Raw genomic sequence first — 14,614 nt, 5'->3', positions numbered from 1 at the left:
GCGGGTGACAGCCGACAGTCGGAAGTCGCTGACAGTAGCTAGCAGTTAGCGCTCGAGAAAAGCCTGATGATCATTTCTCCTGCCCATTGATTTGGCTTTAAGCAGCGCCGCGTTTCTCAGAGCGGCCCGTAAATTATTGACAGCTTGGGGCAGGATTACCTATTGAGCGGATGAGCAAACAGCCGATAGAAGCGCCGTTTGTCTTCCACGTTAACAATTAACCAGCGCTGACCCGCTCCAACGCTTGAGCTCGGGTTTCTTTTTTCAGTCGATTGTCTTCACTTGAGCCCTAATAAGGCGACTTGACTTTTCACGCATGCGATTCAACATCCTGTTGCCGGGATTTAGGAATTGCGAGTCATCTGTCTTGTGTTGATCGTCAAAGAAACAACTGGAGATGTTAAGATGCAACGAAGCTATCCAATAACCTCCCATGTCAAATTAATAACAAAAGATTTGTGTTTAAAAGGACACGAGTAACTATCCATCCATTTTCTGTACCGCTTTTCCTCACTAGGGTCGCGGGCGTGCTGGAGCCTATCCCAGCTATCTTTGGGCGAGAGACGGGGTACACCTTGAACTGGTCGCCAGCCAATCGTAGGGCACATATAAACAAACAGCCATTCACACGCACATTCACACCTACGGGCAATTTAGAGTCTCCAATCAACCTATCATGCATGCTTTGGGGATGTGGGAGGAAACCGGAGTACCCGGAGAAAACCCACGCAGGCATGGGGAGAACATGCAAACTCCACACAGGCGAGGCCCGGGATTTGAACCTGGGTCCTCAGAACATGTGAGGCAGATGTGCTAACCAGTAGTCCTACCGCGCCGCCGACTAGTAACTAAGGATCAGAAATTGTAATCACACCCATAATCATTCAATTACCACCCATTGTCTTAATTTTAAGAAACAACATTTGTTGACAAGCCTGAAAAGTCACAGTATGCTCCAGTTTAACACCAGTAACTAGGAATCCCATTCATTTAATCATGTCCACAATCAGCAAATTACTTATCACAATTAAAACTCTTGGGGCGGAAGTTGAGCTTCCATTGGTGTCACATTGTTGCCAAATAACAACAGGTCAGTAAAATGTTTGTTTTTAGGGAGTAACAGTATGCTCAGATTAAAAAGGATACTAGTAATTTAGGATCCCATTCATTTAATCATGTCAATTGTGGCACATCATTTATAAAAAATAAATAAATAAATAAAAAATAAAAATAAAATGAACTAGATGAATGGTCCAAGGTTTCATTTGAAAGATGGTCATAGATTAAAAAGGATACCAGTAACTGAGGATGTCATTCATTTTATCATGCCCATAATCAGCCAATTACATATGATGATTAAAAGATTTGGGTTTCCTTTGTTGTCCCATTGCTCCAAAAGAGTGGGTCAGATTTTTGGGATGAAGTTGGCCAGAAAATTATATTTTGGGGACTATTAATTGATGTTATGTTTTAATTTGTTTTGCTAACAGCGTCCTTTTAAGGCGCTAACACATGTAGTCACAGGTTAAAAGCAACACAATGCGTTTGTCCCTCCTCAAAAGTGAAAAGCATTGGCAACGCATCCCCTGGCAAAAAAATTGGTGAAAAATTACACCTTTCAAGTTGCGATAGATAGTGGCTGATAAATGTTATGACCCTGATGTGCCAATTTTGCAGAATTTGCAGTCCTTTTCACACCACGCTTCCAGTCAAAGCCATTTTTTCCTGTGTTGCTGTTCAAAACACCAAAATGGAATGGGAGTTGCATTTTGACTTGTGTTCTTTTTGTCGATCTACGGTAGAATCAGAAGCTAACAGGGGCACTGAATTGCTGACTTGCTGCCTGTGTGTAAGTGGATTTGACAAATCACCTGACGTGCCACAAAACCATGCTTTGCTCTATTCGGTGTGAAAGGCACAGGCAAAAAAACAACTAAATACTTTCTTTTGTCTCTAATGCAGTTGTCACTGTCCAACGACTTTGTCGTACATCACACCAAATTTTCCACAGGATGCCATGTCGCTGTGTGAAAACATACACGGTCGTGCCAATTTCTTGTTTCACTCGGGTTTGTGTGAAAGGCATATGTGAATGAATTGTAGATAATCTCTGATGCACAAGTTTTGCCAAATCTTCCCCCTTTCTTTTGCATGTGTCGTTGTTCTGTGGAAAACAGAGGTTGGATGGTGGCTGTGTAAAAGGGAATAGTGGAAACACCAGACAGTACATTTAACACCTAACACTCACTTCTCCTGACCTATTGCATTGAAAGTAATTGTCATCGTCCAACAACTATTTTATGTCATACCAGAAGCTGATGCTGATGTCTGCACACGTCTAACACCCTTTTCAAACTGCCCATCAAAGCCAGTATTTTCGTTACATCTCTGTTTTGGGTGAAACACTGAATCAGGTGACAAGGCAAATTGCCAATTTGAGGCTTTTTCGAAGACCAGCAAATTTGGAACCTAAAAGACGGGGGAACCCAGCCCAGTTTTGAAAGGGGATCGTGGAAAGTACCGAGGGAAGGTTAACACCTCATTCTCACTTCTACCACCCTACTGTGTTGAAACAGTTTTATTCAAATATTTTATACATCCCACCAGACACTACACAGGATTCTGTGTTACTGTGTAAAAAGCACAGCCGATGTTGGATCTTCTTCCTCTGACGCACCAATTACTCGAGATACAGTAACAGTGGGAAATGGTAGAAGAGCCAGCCTGAGGCACAAGTGAAGTAAGTGACTGCTTGGGGCCCCCAAAAAGTGTGAGGATTTTTTAAAAACACATTAAACATATTAATTAAAGCAACGCTTTGTTGGTATTTTATGATGTTTCAGCCCTTGGTGCAATTTTAATAAAATCATTTATGATTTTTAGGCCCACTACAATCTTCCAGTAGTGGGGTGAATGTGCTTCTAACTTCATACTATTTTACATCCTAATATATGTCATAAGTCATGTTGTTGAACAATTCTTGAAGAGATATTTTCCACTGTTTAACTAGTTTTTTTCTATTTTCCTAATTTTAACTGTCAATCTTCTATGAACGTTGAGTTTGAAATCGACCATTGAATAAATTAAATGAAAGAAATGAAAGAGGTGACACAAATAGCAAATTCCTATCCTGCATCCTACATACAGTATAAGTCTAAGAATTGTATTCAAATTCTGCTTAAGGGACATTTACACCGTGTTCCCGGTGGCCACGGCCACAATGGACAAAACAGGATGGCTGTGAGATAACGGGAGGGGGGTGGCAGGTGGGATGGGCAAACCCAGAAGGCCGGGCTAGCCGATGGTTTCAACTGTCCAAAGATTTGCCACAGCGGTGACAGTGCAGATGACAAACCCAGTCGGCCGTAGTAAAACGGGGTAAATGCAAATAAACCTGACAGTTCGTAACAGGGTGTATCAAAAGTTGGAAGCGGTTCCTTGGCATCTTACACTCGCCGCCTAAAACTCTTCTATAGATAATACCTGCTTACAATGCTTCATGTTGAACGTGTGTGAGAGAGCACTAAACAAGTGAATTTTTTTTAAGGAAAACTAATATAATCCAAAATGTATTGAATGGCAGTACGTGCCCACCCCCGCGCTCATGTCAATTCTGGGCTGGGACTTGGCAGGGAGCTTGATCCGAATCTTCCTGGGCTACAACCATGGTCCTCATTTCATCTGTGGATAAACACGAGGGACCCCATCACAATGGAATGCGTCCGGACGGAATGTAATGACATCCGTAGTAAACCGCAGAATGAACCGTAGTGTGCCTTTGAGCCTTCGGGACTCAGCGGCCCCATCCTCCCACGGTGCATCACGAATACCGTGATTATAGACTGTGAGAAAACTTAGCAAGACTAAAATATGGAGGAAAAGAATCACCCAAATCCCACAGTGTACTACGTTTTGGGCAAACGGGGCCGGCGTGGCCGCCGAGAACCGAGTGCAAGAGTACCTTAGAGTTTCATAAAAGGGGCCAGCACTGAACGGTGGTGTTCGTGTGTCTGTGTTTGTGTTTGTCTAACCTGTAGCACGGAGTGTCCTAGTGGGCTGTTCTCTGCCAGCTCAGCGTCATAGTGACTCCTCTCAAACTTTGGAGCGTTGTCGTTCTGGTCGGTGACCACCACCCTGAGCAGGGCGCTGCTGGCCCTGGCCGGTCGCCCGCCATCTACCACACGAACGTTCAAGTCGTACGAGTCCTTCTTCTCGCGGTCCAGGTTCCCCATGACCACCAGCTGGGGCAGCTTCTCGTCCGTGTCCACCGCCACCTGCAGTCCGAAGAGCTGCTCGGCGTCGGATCCCGTGCTCAGGGAGTACTCGGCCACCCCGTTGTTAGCGTCGTCGCGATCCGTCGCCATGGGAATGGCGAACAGTGCGCCCACGTGGGTGTTCTCCGGGATCGACAGGGTAAGGATGGGCGAGGAGAACTGGGGCGTGTTGTCATTTATGTCCAGAACCTCGATGCGGCCCTCGATGAGGCGCGGCCCCGATCCGATGCCTTTCACCATGTCGGTGATGGACACCTCGAACTCCAGGTAGCACTTGTCGTTCTCAAAGAGGTTGCGGCAGTCCCTGAGGGTCTCTCGGTCGATGGGGATCTCGGTGGTGTAGATGTCTCCCGTCTTTCCGTCCACGCGGAGGTAGGGCGAGCCCACCTCCAGCTTGTACAGGTGCCCGCTGTCGGGCAGCCCTCGGTCCGCCGCCAGGCTGCCCACCAGTGTGTTGGGCGGCTGCTCCTCTTGGACCCGGTAAAGGATGTCGGAGGGGGCGCCGTTGCACGATGACAGTAGCACCACCGCCAGGCAGAGCAGTGCCGCCATCACTCTGGAAAACAACAAGGAGGAGGATGCTTTAGACCAGGGGTTCTCAATGTTTTGGGGTCCAGGGAGATATTTAGTCCCCCCTCATCATCCAAACGCCAATTAAACATAACTACCAAGACAAATAGAAATATGAATATCCACTCAATAAGTCAGTAGGTAATACGTAGTTCCTATGTAGGTACGTAGACGGGTCAGTACTAGATGCATATACTAGACAAATCAGTCAGTAGATACTAGGTAATTTCTAGGTAGGTAGGTTGGGCATATACTAGGTACATCAGTCAGTAGGTACTACGTACTAGGTAGGTAGCTAGTTTGCTAGGAAGATAGATAATGTACCTACTATGTAGTGGACGTTCTAAGTACAGTTCAGTCAGTAGGTACTAGGTAGTTCGGAGGTCGATAGGTAGGAAGGTAGGTGACACAGCATGATAAACATGAAGGTACCAGGTGTATCAGTCAGTGGATACTAGGTATTAAATAGTTTATAGGTAGCTAGGTATAAAATTCCTCATTCAAACAAAACAACTCAACTTTCAGCTAGAGACTTCATTAACTTCTTGTCGTTTTATCTCTGACGCACGTTAAACAAACACATATACACACTCTGGTTTTGATATAGTACACAGTATATACATAGAGTGCCATAAGTGAAGTGATTAGAGTGGCTGTTTGTTTTATGTCAAGTGAGCAAAAGAGCAGCAAATGTTCAGCCTGTTGCTGTTGCCTCCCCACTGTGCAACACACACACACATACGCACGCTAGCATGTCAGTCGGGAGCATGTGAACATCACACGAGGAATTTAGTGAAGTCTCTCGACACCCAAAACAAACTTCTCATGACCTCAAAACACAAATGTCTCATCACGTTTGTGTGTCACAAAGTCACACAATGCCAAATGGAAACAGCACTATTTTTAACGCTTGTTTTTCATCAGGGATGCTGTGGTGCACAAGTGCCCTCCAGGGGTACTCAAGATTAAAAGTGCCACGGTGGTCAGTTGCTAAAAATAAAATAAACAAACAAACAAATAAATATGCAACATATTCTCCATGTTTGCATTTCTAAAATGTGACTTTTCAACAGTTTTTTCATTGTCATATGTTTGCTTTTTCAATTGTTTGTTTTAATTGTTTGCTTTTTCTAACGTTTGTCGAATGTGACTCCGCTGCTTTTCCTGATATTTTAGGTTTTGGCCATGGTATCGTTTCGGTATCGAAAGTGCAGTACTTTATACAGGTACCGTATCGAAGTCATTTTGGTTTTGCGACAATACTACTTTGTTTTCATGCCAACATAAAACAAAAGCGACACTGTGTTGTGTAAATGTCCACCTGCCACTATGCACGTGTGTGTGTGCATTAACATTTAACATTTCCATGTGTAAGGAGTCAGACAGTAAGTGTGATCTCCTGCTAAGTGTGTGTCTGCGATGCACAAAAGACACAACAGACCACTGGAGTGTGTCTTTGTGTGTGTGTGTGCGTGTGTGTGTGTGTGTGTGCGCGTATGTGTGCATGACAAAGCAGTTGGATGGCCCTGTTACCACCCGCCATTAAATGTGTGTATGAGTTGTCTGTTGACATTCAGAGGGCGTCTCCATGGTAACGGCCTCACACAGTTAGACGACGCCAATGTCAATGTGATGACGTCATAAAAAGTATTCCAGGTAATGCGACTTCCCAACGCCGATACGGATCAAAGATATCGAACAAGGGATGCCCACTAGAAGTCTACTATAACTCAAATGTTCGTGTTTAAGTGTTTGCATTTTCATATGCTTGCAATATAAAATGTTTGCATTTTGAAATGTTTTAGATTCCAAATATTTGTGTTTTGAAGTATTTGCATTGTAAAATGTTTGGGTTTTAAAATATTTGCGATTTCAAATGTTTTGGGTCGTCAAATGATTTCATTTTGAAATGTTTGTGTTTAAAAATGTCTGTGTTTTGAAATGTCTATGTTTTGAAATTTTACATTTTCAAATGTTTACATTGTAAAATGTTTACATTTCGAAATGTTGGAAATTTCAAATGTTAGCATTGTCAAATGTTTGGCTTTTAAAATGTTTGCAATTTCAAATGTCTGCACCGTCAAATGATTGTGTTTTGAAGTGTTTGCGGTTTCAAATGTTTGCATTTATAATGATTGAGTTTTGGAATATTTGTATTTTGAAAAACTGTTTTAAAACGTTTGTGTTGTCAAATATTGTATTTTGAAATGATGTTGTTATCAAATGTTTGTCTTTTCAATGTTTTCATCTTGAAATGTTTGCATTTTCAAATGTTTGTATTCTCTCAGTTTTGCTTGAAATGTCTGCATTTCCGAATGTTTTCACTTACAAAGATTTACATTTACAAATATTATTTAGTTTCTCATTGTTTATTTACAACTATATGTGCCCTGCGATTGGCTGGCGACCAGTTCAGGGTGTAGCCCGCCTCTTGCCCAGCGTCATGCTGGATGTTAGCATTTTAAGTGCCGCAGCAGGATTAGTACTCAAGCCCAATGTAGTACCCCGGCTCTACATTCTGACTATAGTTCCAAAGACGCATCAGTCTTCTTGAAGTTTCGAGTTCCGAGGTAAAGTTGCTGCAGTGGAAATACGTTACACTTTATTTGTGGTAGATTTTGGGTCTTAAAAAATGAGAAACTTTTGTTTCCAATCAGTCTGTTTTTTTTTTAATGTTGTTATTTGGGATTATAAAACATGTCAAAAAGGAAATTAAACTGTCAAATATCTCCTTTCAATTTATACTCTTAATTCCTTTTACCATTAATTATACTAAAAACTTATTTAATCATCAGATTTCTTCTTCTCTAATGTGGTTCCAAACCGGTTCTGAAATCTACTGTTGGTGTGTGCGTCTGTGCATGTGAGTGTGTGTGTAACCTGACTGTCAACCACATTCAGTTCACACACAAACAAGTACACGCACACGCACAATCACACAATCAAATGAAAAGGTGCTTTCATGTTTTCAAGATGTTCACTCAATCTGTGCATGTCGTATGTGTGGTCCAGCGAGGCCGCATGACAAAAGGGATTACGCTAATGACTCCATTCACATGCTATTGTTTGATGCCGATTAACACACACATGCGCAAACACACACACACACACACACACATCCTGTCTATTGACATGAAGCAATTCACGTTAGCCAGTATGATGTTTTTCCACCAAATAATGACCACACGTCATTTGAGTTTTTCGGGTTCATATCAAATCAAGAAAATGAAAAATCCAATCGGAGTTGACAATGTGAAAAAAAAAAAAAAGTTGATTTTCTTTCTTTTGCCACTCTCAGCACAGCACCTGAACGCATCATGACAAAAACAACAACAAACATCAGTGGCAGGTGTTGATGCACACACGCATGCACGCACGTGCGCGGAGACACAGCAGTCGACTGTAGCTGTTGTGTGCTCTAAAAGATGTAAAACATTATGAAAATAGTCTTCAAAGACTTTTTAAAACAAACATAAAGTAAATCTGATGTCATGCCCTTTTTGGGTGATCAAATCTATCATTTTGGGATGACAATGTGAATAAAAAAACAAAAACAAGTGTGTTTTCTTCAAAATCATGAGCTGACCCAGACTGCACAACACCTGAATGCATCAAGTAAAAAAACAACAAACGCGGCTCAGGTGTCAGGGTGTCAAACTCATTTTTGTCATGGGCCACATTGTAGTTACATTTTCCTTTAGAGGGCCGTTATGACTCTGAAACCATATAAATGTTTATTCGCCTCATCATATTCATCACATATACACAACAAATTTATGGATGAATACTTTAGAAATCAAAAGCCAAGGATAATAGTTTGTTCAACTATTGTTCAAGTTACTGTACAAAGGGGTTTGGTAAAAAAAAAATGCTTGCAGTACCTCAATGTTATTTATTAAATATGACATTTTCTACAGACTTTAGAAAAAATTATGGAAGTTAACGTGCATGATTTGCTTTCCTGGGCTACAAAAAATTATGAGATCTAGCCCCCGGGTTCGCGTTTGACACCTGTGGTGTAGCCACACAAACATGCACACACAAATGCAGCCTGAATACTTTGATACCTGTTTACGTTCTTATTTACGTGAACCCTGAAGACACTTTATTAGACATATGCATATGAAATAATATTTTTAGCACAAAACTACTGAATATGGATTCCAATCAATGACTTATTGATTAGAAGCCCAGAATCAAAACCAGAACCTCTCAGCTGTGAGGCAGACACGCTAACCGCGACTCCATTAAGGATTTAATTTGGAAAAAAGAAAAGGGGAAAAAAATGAATTGATATTTTAAAAAATTCCTTTAAAAACTGCAGGGGCGTAATTTATTTCTTCAATTGATTTGTGTCATTTGCCATTAAAAGCTTTCACAATTGACTGTATTAGCTGTAATTACACGCACCAGTATCATTAAAAAGCATATTTTTGAAAAATGAAAATTACTTTTTTTGACAGAAATAAAACTCTAATCTCCAGTTACACTTGACATAGATTCTGTCTCCAAATTGTTCTGTAAATTGACTGTCTGTTGTCGTACTAGAGCGGCTCCAACTACCGGAGACTAATTCCTTGTGTGTTTTTTGGACATACTTGGCAAATAAAGATGATTCTGATTCTGATTAGTAGCTCCTTGCCTCACAGTCAAGAGGTTCTGGGTTAGAATCCCCACAAAAACTAAACATGCTACTTAACTTCATTCAAGACTCAAAATTGTCCGTAGGTATTAATGTGAGCCTAAATCCTTGTTTGTCTCTATGTGCCCTTACGTGTTGTGTTATTAGCTAGCGACCAGCGCATCGTAATCTGCAACTCATGAAGACAAGCACGAGGAAAAAGAATGGATGCCTTTGCCCATTTAAACGAATGGTGTGGACGTGTCTACTTCCTGGATGTACCTTTGAGTCACACTCTGGGAGATACCCGACACGTTGTGTTGACAGGTGTCACGGGGGATACAATATCCAGACATACACGTATGTATGTATGTGTGTCAGGTGGCTGACGGCCAACATGACAGAAAGTAGGGAATGGGGTCAAAGTTCAGAAGGATGGGAACATGTGCTGTGCATGTAAATAGTCTCAACCTAAACCTCCTTCATTCAAGCGCTTCCTCACCCCTCCCGGCTGCACCGGTGCAACTGGACTAACCGGATTCACTGGCTCTGACACTAGCACACACACACACACACACACACACACACACACACACGCACGCACGCACGCACACACACACACACACACACACACAGAAACTCTAAAGACGCCTATGAGCAATGTGTTCCGAGGACAGATAATCAAGGTTTTTAGAGCCTGGACAAGGTGGGATTGGGACCCAATTGAAATGACTTTAATTCATATCATTTTTAAAACGATTCCTTCAACTTGATCAAATACTGGGAAACTTTAATTGAATCAAAAACTTGTGTATACATAGAAAAGACCCCCACCCCAAAACCTGCTCAGTAGTAAAGTGATATCGCTTTAATTCTTATCATTTTTAATACTGGCATTTTAATCCTCCGAGCAAACTAGATTTTAGGAGGAATTAATATACTCAAAAACACACACAAATTCCCCAACATGTGTACCGTGCTGGATATGTAGAAATTTTAGGGGTTCTTGAGACGATCCCTCTCAAAACCAACTCAGTCGTAAATTGAAATTCTTACCATTTTTAATATTTTATTGCTGTGACAACATCAGCTTTTTGGAGGCATTAATATACTCAAAAACACGCCAAATGTTCCCATCACATGTACATATGCTGGTGGAAGTGTTCAGATATCACCCGTTCAAGACATGCCCCCCCCCCCATCTCAAAACCTGCTCAGGAGTAAATTAAATTGCTTTAATTTTGGTTATTTTTTAAGATTATTCTTGCGACTAAATTACCTTTTTTGGAGGCTTCAACACACAGAAACATACCAAATTTCCTAGACGAGTGAATTTAGGTGAAAATGATGGACTTGAGTGGTCTGAGATGTAACCCCTCCCTTTAATTTTTTTGAGCATGGATAGCCGAACCAACCTAATTGCGTTAATTCTTTTTATTTCTAATATTACTCCTGCGACTACATTGCATCTTTGGAGGTTTGAATATAACCAAAAATGCACAAAATTTTCTCAACATGTGTATCCTGCTGAAAATATACATATTTTATGGGTCCACCCCGCCTTAAATTTACTTACTAGCCCACCCACTCAGAAAATTAGGAAACATCGCTATTCGCCACCAGTGCCTCCGATTGACATGAAATCCGGTTCGCATGTTCATTGTGAATGGACGCACAGAAATCACACGCACGCGCAACATCGCTGATGATGTTAATAAAGGAACTTTTTAGGGCCTGAGAACAATAACGAGGGGTCATACGGGGACCCTATTGCTTTAATTCGTATTATTTTTTATTTTATTCCAAACATCAGCACCCGCTACCAGTGTGTCGGATGGACATGAAATCTGGCACGCATGTTCATCATGATAGGACGCACAGAAAACACCAAAGACCCTTGGTTGTCAGCCTTTTGGATTTGATTTTGGGGGTCATTTCCAGCCAAGGGTCCAACCTGAACCCGCTCCCAGTGTATTTATCTTTGCTCTAACACACACACACACACACACACACACACACACATACATACACACATACACACACATAGAAACAGGGAGCGCATGTGTTAGGATGCGGAGCGAGGCAGAACTCGGGTGTGACCCTTGGGCCTTGAGTAAAGCTTGTCAAAACTGGGCTCACATTATGTCCAATAGTTCACAAACTTCATTTGGTGAATTATTGGACATAATGTGTCGACCCTCCGATAGATCCCACCAGAACCCCTCTACCAGGAGCCTGGTGTCAGGCAGGTTCTTTTTTATTCTATTGGCCGGCGGTCAATACGTATCAATGCGCATCTATAAGTGCAATGAAGGTTTGATGTTAAGTGGTGGAACATTTATCACGCTATTTGTTTGAAACTGGGAGCCAATTGGACAACAAGTGATTTAAAATACAGTAAACACAATAATAAAGAAAACTTAACTAACTTAAATGTCTATTAAAGCGAGTCAATATAGTGAAACAGAAAGATGAAAAGTTAACATGAGTGAGAATGTGATGAATGACAGCAGGTGGAAGTGGTTCCTACCTGGAGCGGGTGAGCGCCGCGCGGTAGCCCAGCTTGAAGCGCTCCAGCCCGGCTACAGGCTACGCTCAATGTCGGTGTCCACTCCGGAAGTCGGAGGGTTGGAAAAAGATGAGAAAAATCGAACAAAAATCCACACGTATGAAGAAAGAAAAGCACTTGAAATCCAAATGGAGGCAGGGGAATATTCCTCTCACAATGAAGTCCACTTTTTGTGAGTGTCGTGACCGGCTCGGTTCGGGCGTCTAATCAGCGGAGGTCCGCATCACGTTCGTGGTTCTGTCAGCAGGAGGAGGACGAGGACGCCGGACATTAAAAACAACAACAACAACAACAACAACAAAAGATGTGCGGAAGTTAAAAAAAAAAAAAAAAAAAAAAAAAAAAAAGATAATAGTTGGAAAAATCTCCCCGTTTGATGGCGTTGGGGCTGACTCGCGGTACGGTTGCTGTCCTGGTTCGGTTCGGTTCGCTCGCTGTGCAGGCTGCTCGCTTGCTGCTGCGCTGACGCCCGGCTGCTGACGAACTGAAGCACCGCCAAGCTCGCAACTACTCTCGCGCTCTCGTACTGCGAGCGAGTGTCTCACCACCACAGAGACGGGGGGGGGGGAGGAGAGGGAGGGGTCCGGGGTCGGGGGTGGGGGCGTCACTCGACGTTGAACTCTCTTTATTTTAATTTTATTCCAAATAAAAACACATTTCGACCGCTTTATACCGTCTCAAATGTGCTTTTAAAGCTTTTTCGAATTATTAGCTTCTGTCAAGCTACAGAATCACGTAACAATTGCAGCAGCTGACATCAAGTGCCCCCCCCCCCCCCCCCTCCAACTCCTACTTGTGATATTTTATCCATGTCGTTCCTCTACAGTAAATAAAATCATTTTCTTTCTCTTTCCGTCCTTCTCGAGTCTCTCTGTGTGTGTGCGTGTAGCGGAGCTCCGTGGGAAGGCGCCATCTGCCGGGCTCTGAGCGCCCCCTACAGGCCACCGTCGGGAACCGAGTTGAGAGGGGAAGGGCCAACCAGTTGACCTGCGGTGAGCTTTATCGCGGCAGGTCAAGGCGCCTCCATTTGAATCGCAATTGCAAATGGTTGAGCCAGACAGAGTGGTGTGGCAGCCTGCCGTTAAAAACGGATTAAACAAATCAAATATATATTGTAACATCTGTAACTCTGAGTGTGGGCAGTCTTCGATTGTGACGTCAGCAAAGATGAAAGCGCAATGAGACATTTCAGCTTGAACATTGGCTCATGCCAAATGTGTTAAACTGGCGTATATTATTTTATTATTTTCAAGGAGAAAAGGGGAAAATTGTATCAGTTTACCACATTTTAATCATTTGCAACCAATGTACATGATCAAATTAAGTACTTTTTTTTCCCAGTGCAGGAAGGACGAAAGGCTTCGAGTTGTTTGCGTCAAATTAAAATCATAACTAAGAATATACGCTCTTACAAGCGCAGAACCTCAATTATGTTGTATGTATCCGATTTTCAATATAGAGAGCTTAATTACATGTACAGTGGTGCTTGGTGTTATGAGTTTAATTCATTCCGTGACCACGCTCATGACTCAAAGCATTTGCATCTCAAATCATCTTTGAAAGGAAATTCTATGAATCCATTCCAGCCTTCCCTGAAAAAGAACCCACAATTTGATCATATAATGAAATTTATAATATTGTACCTCGTCAAAACAAAGAGCATTAACATCATTAAATGGAAAGTAATGAACCATGATTAATGTCGACCGGGAGGCAGCATAATACAGTCACTCATGCAGACATAAACGAAGAAGACTAGTACTTGTTCTACTACTACTCTCAGTGACTCAGTAAGATGCTGTAAAGTTACTTGTTTTTCGCATAGGGTAGAGAATATATGCTTGTGAGTATCATGTTATCTGTCAACATGGGTTGCTCAACTGTTTGCATTCAAATATCTCTTGGTTCGAAAACCGCAACGATTGATGCAAACTGTTAGCCGGTCAATGGCATTTTACATCGTTTGTTAGCATTAAGCTAATCAGCGTTTCCCAAAGCTATGTGTTTTTTAAAAAATATTTAAGGTGTAAATTCTCTTTGTTTGGTGTTTAATTTGACATTAAACTTCAACTGGTAGTGGCATTAAACAGTTTAGAGTTTTGTTCTCAATTTGCCAAACTGCTGCTTATTGTGAAGTGAGTTGGTTTGAGTTCACTGCCACCATACAGCACCTCACATCTCTGCCCAAAAGAAAGGCCCCCATGTCAGGAAACTTGGACAACAAAATAGAAACAGAAAGAGGAAGGCTTGTCGTGCTCGTCTGACCGCCTCAGGGATCAGCCGCGAGCATGCAACGTTACACGAAATGTGACTGGTTTGAAGTTGTACTTCTTGGAATGAACACTCAATTAAAAATATGAGAGGCAATCAACTTACCTGATGACTCGGTGAGAATGGTTTCGTGACGTACGCAGTGGTTTTCCAAGCTCAGCCAAGCAGCCGTCTGCATATAGGATGCACACCACCATTATGCAGTTTATGTTTACCCTTGATTTGAAGTAGAGAGCTGTCCAGTATTAACATTTGTGGCTAACCGGAGTTAAATAATCTGGTCAAGAAATGACAATAGTCTCCATTTGC

At 42.1% G+C, this 14,614-nt stretch overlaps 1 protein-coding gene across 3 annotated transcripts in view; it reads right to left on the bottom strand.

The window, feature by feature from the left end:
* The window catches only part of LOC133407483 (protocadherin-1-like), a 134,773-nt gene extending 122,234 nt beyond the window's left edge, over positions 1–12,539 (bottom strand). For all 3 annotated transcript variants that reach the window (XM_061685456.1, XM_061685457.1, XM_061685458.1), the window contains exons 1-2: positions 11,996–12,539; positions 4,032–4,830 (exon numbers count right to left, since the gene is read on the bottom strand). In XM_061685456.1, coding sequence (XP_061541440.1) covers positions 4,032–4,826 — 795 coding nt within the window. In that variant the 5' untranslated portion in view covers positions 4,827–4,830; positions 11,996–12,539. The remainder of the gene's footprint in view (positions 1–4,031; positions 4,831–11,995) is intronic.
* Between the last annotated feature and the right edge of the window lie 2,075 nt (positions 12,540–14,614).

The sequence above is a fragment of the Phycodurus eques genome, chromosome 9, assembly GCF_024500275.1.
Source record: "Phycodurus eques isolate BA_2022a chromosome 9, UOR_Pequ_1.1, whole genome shotgun sequence".
In the NCBI taxonomy this organism is placed as follows: domain Eukaryota; kingdom Metazoa; phylum Chordata; class Actinopteri; order Syngnathiformes; family Syngnathidae; genus Phycodurus; species Phycodurus eques.
This window is presented reverse-complemented; position numbering and strand designations above follow the sequence as displayed.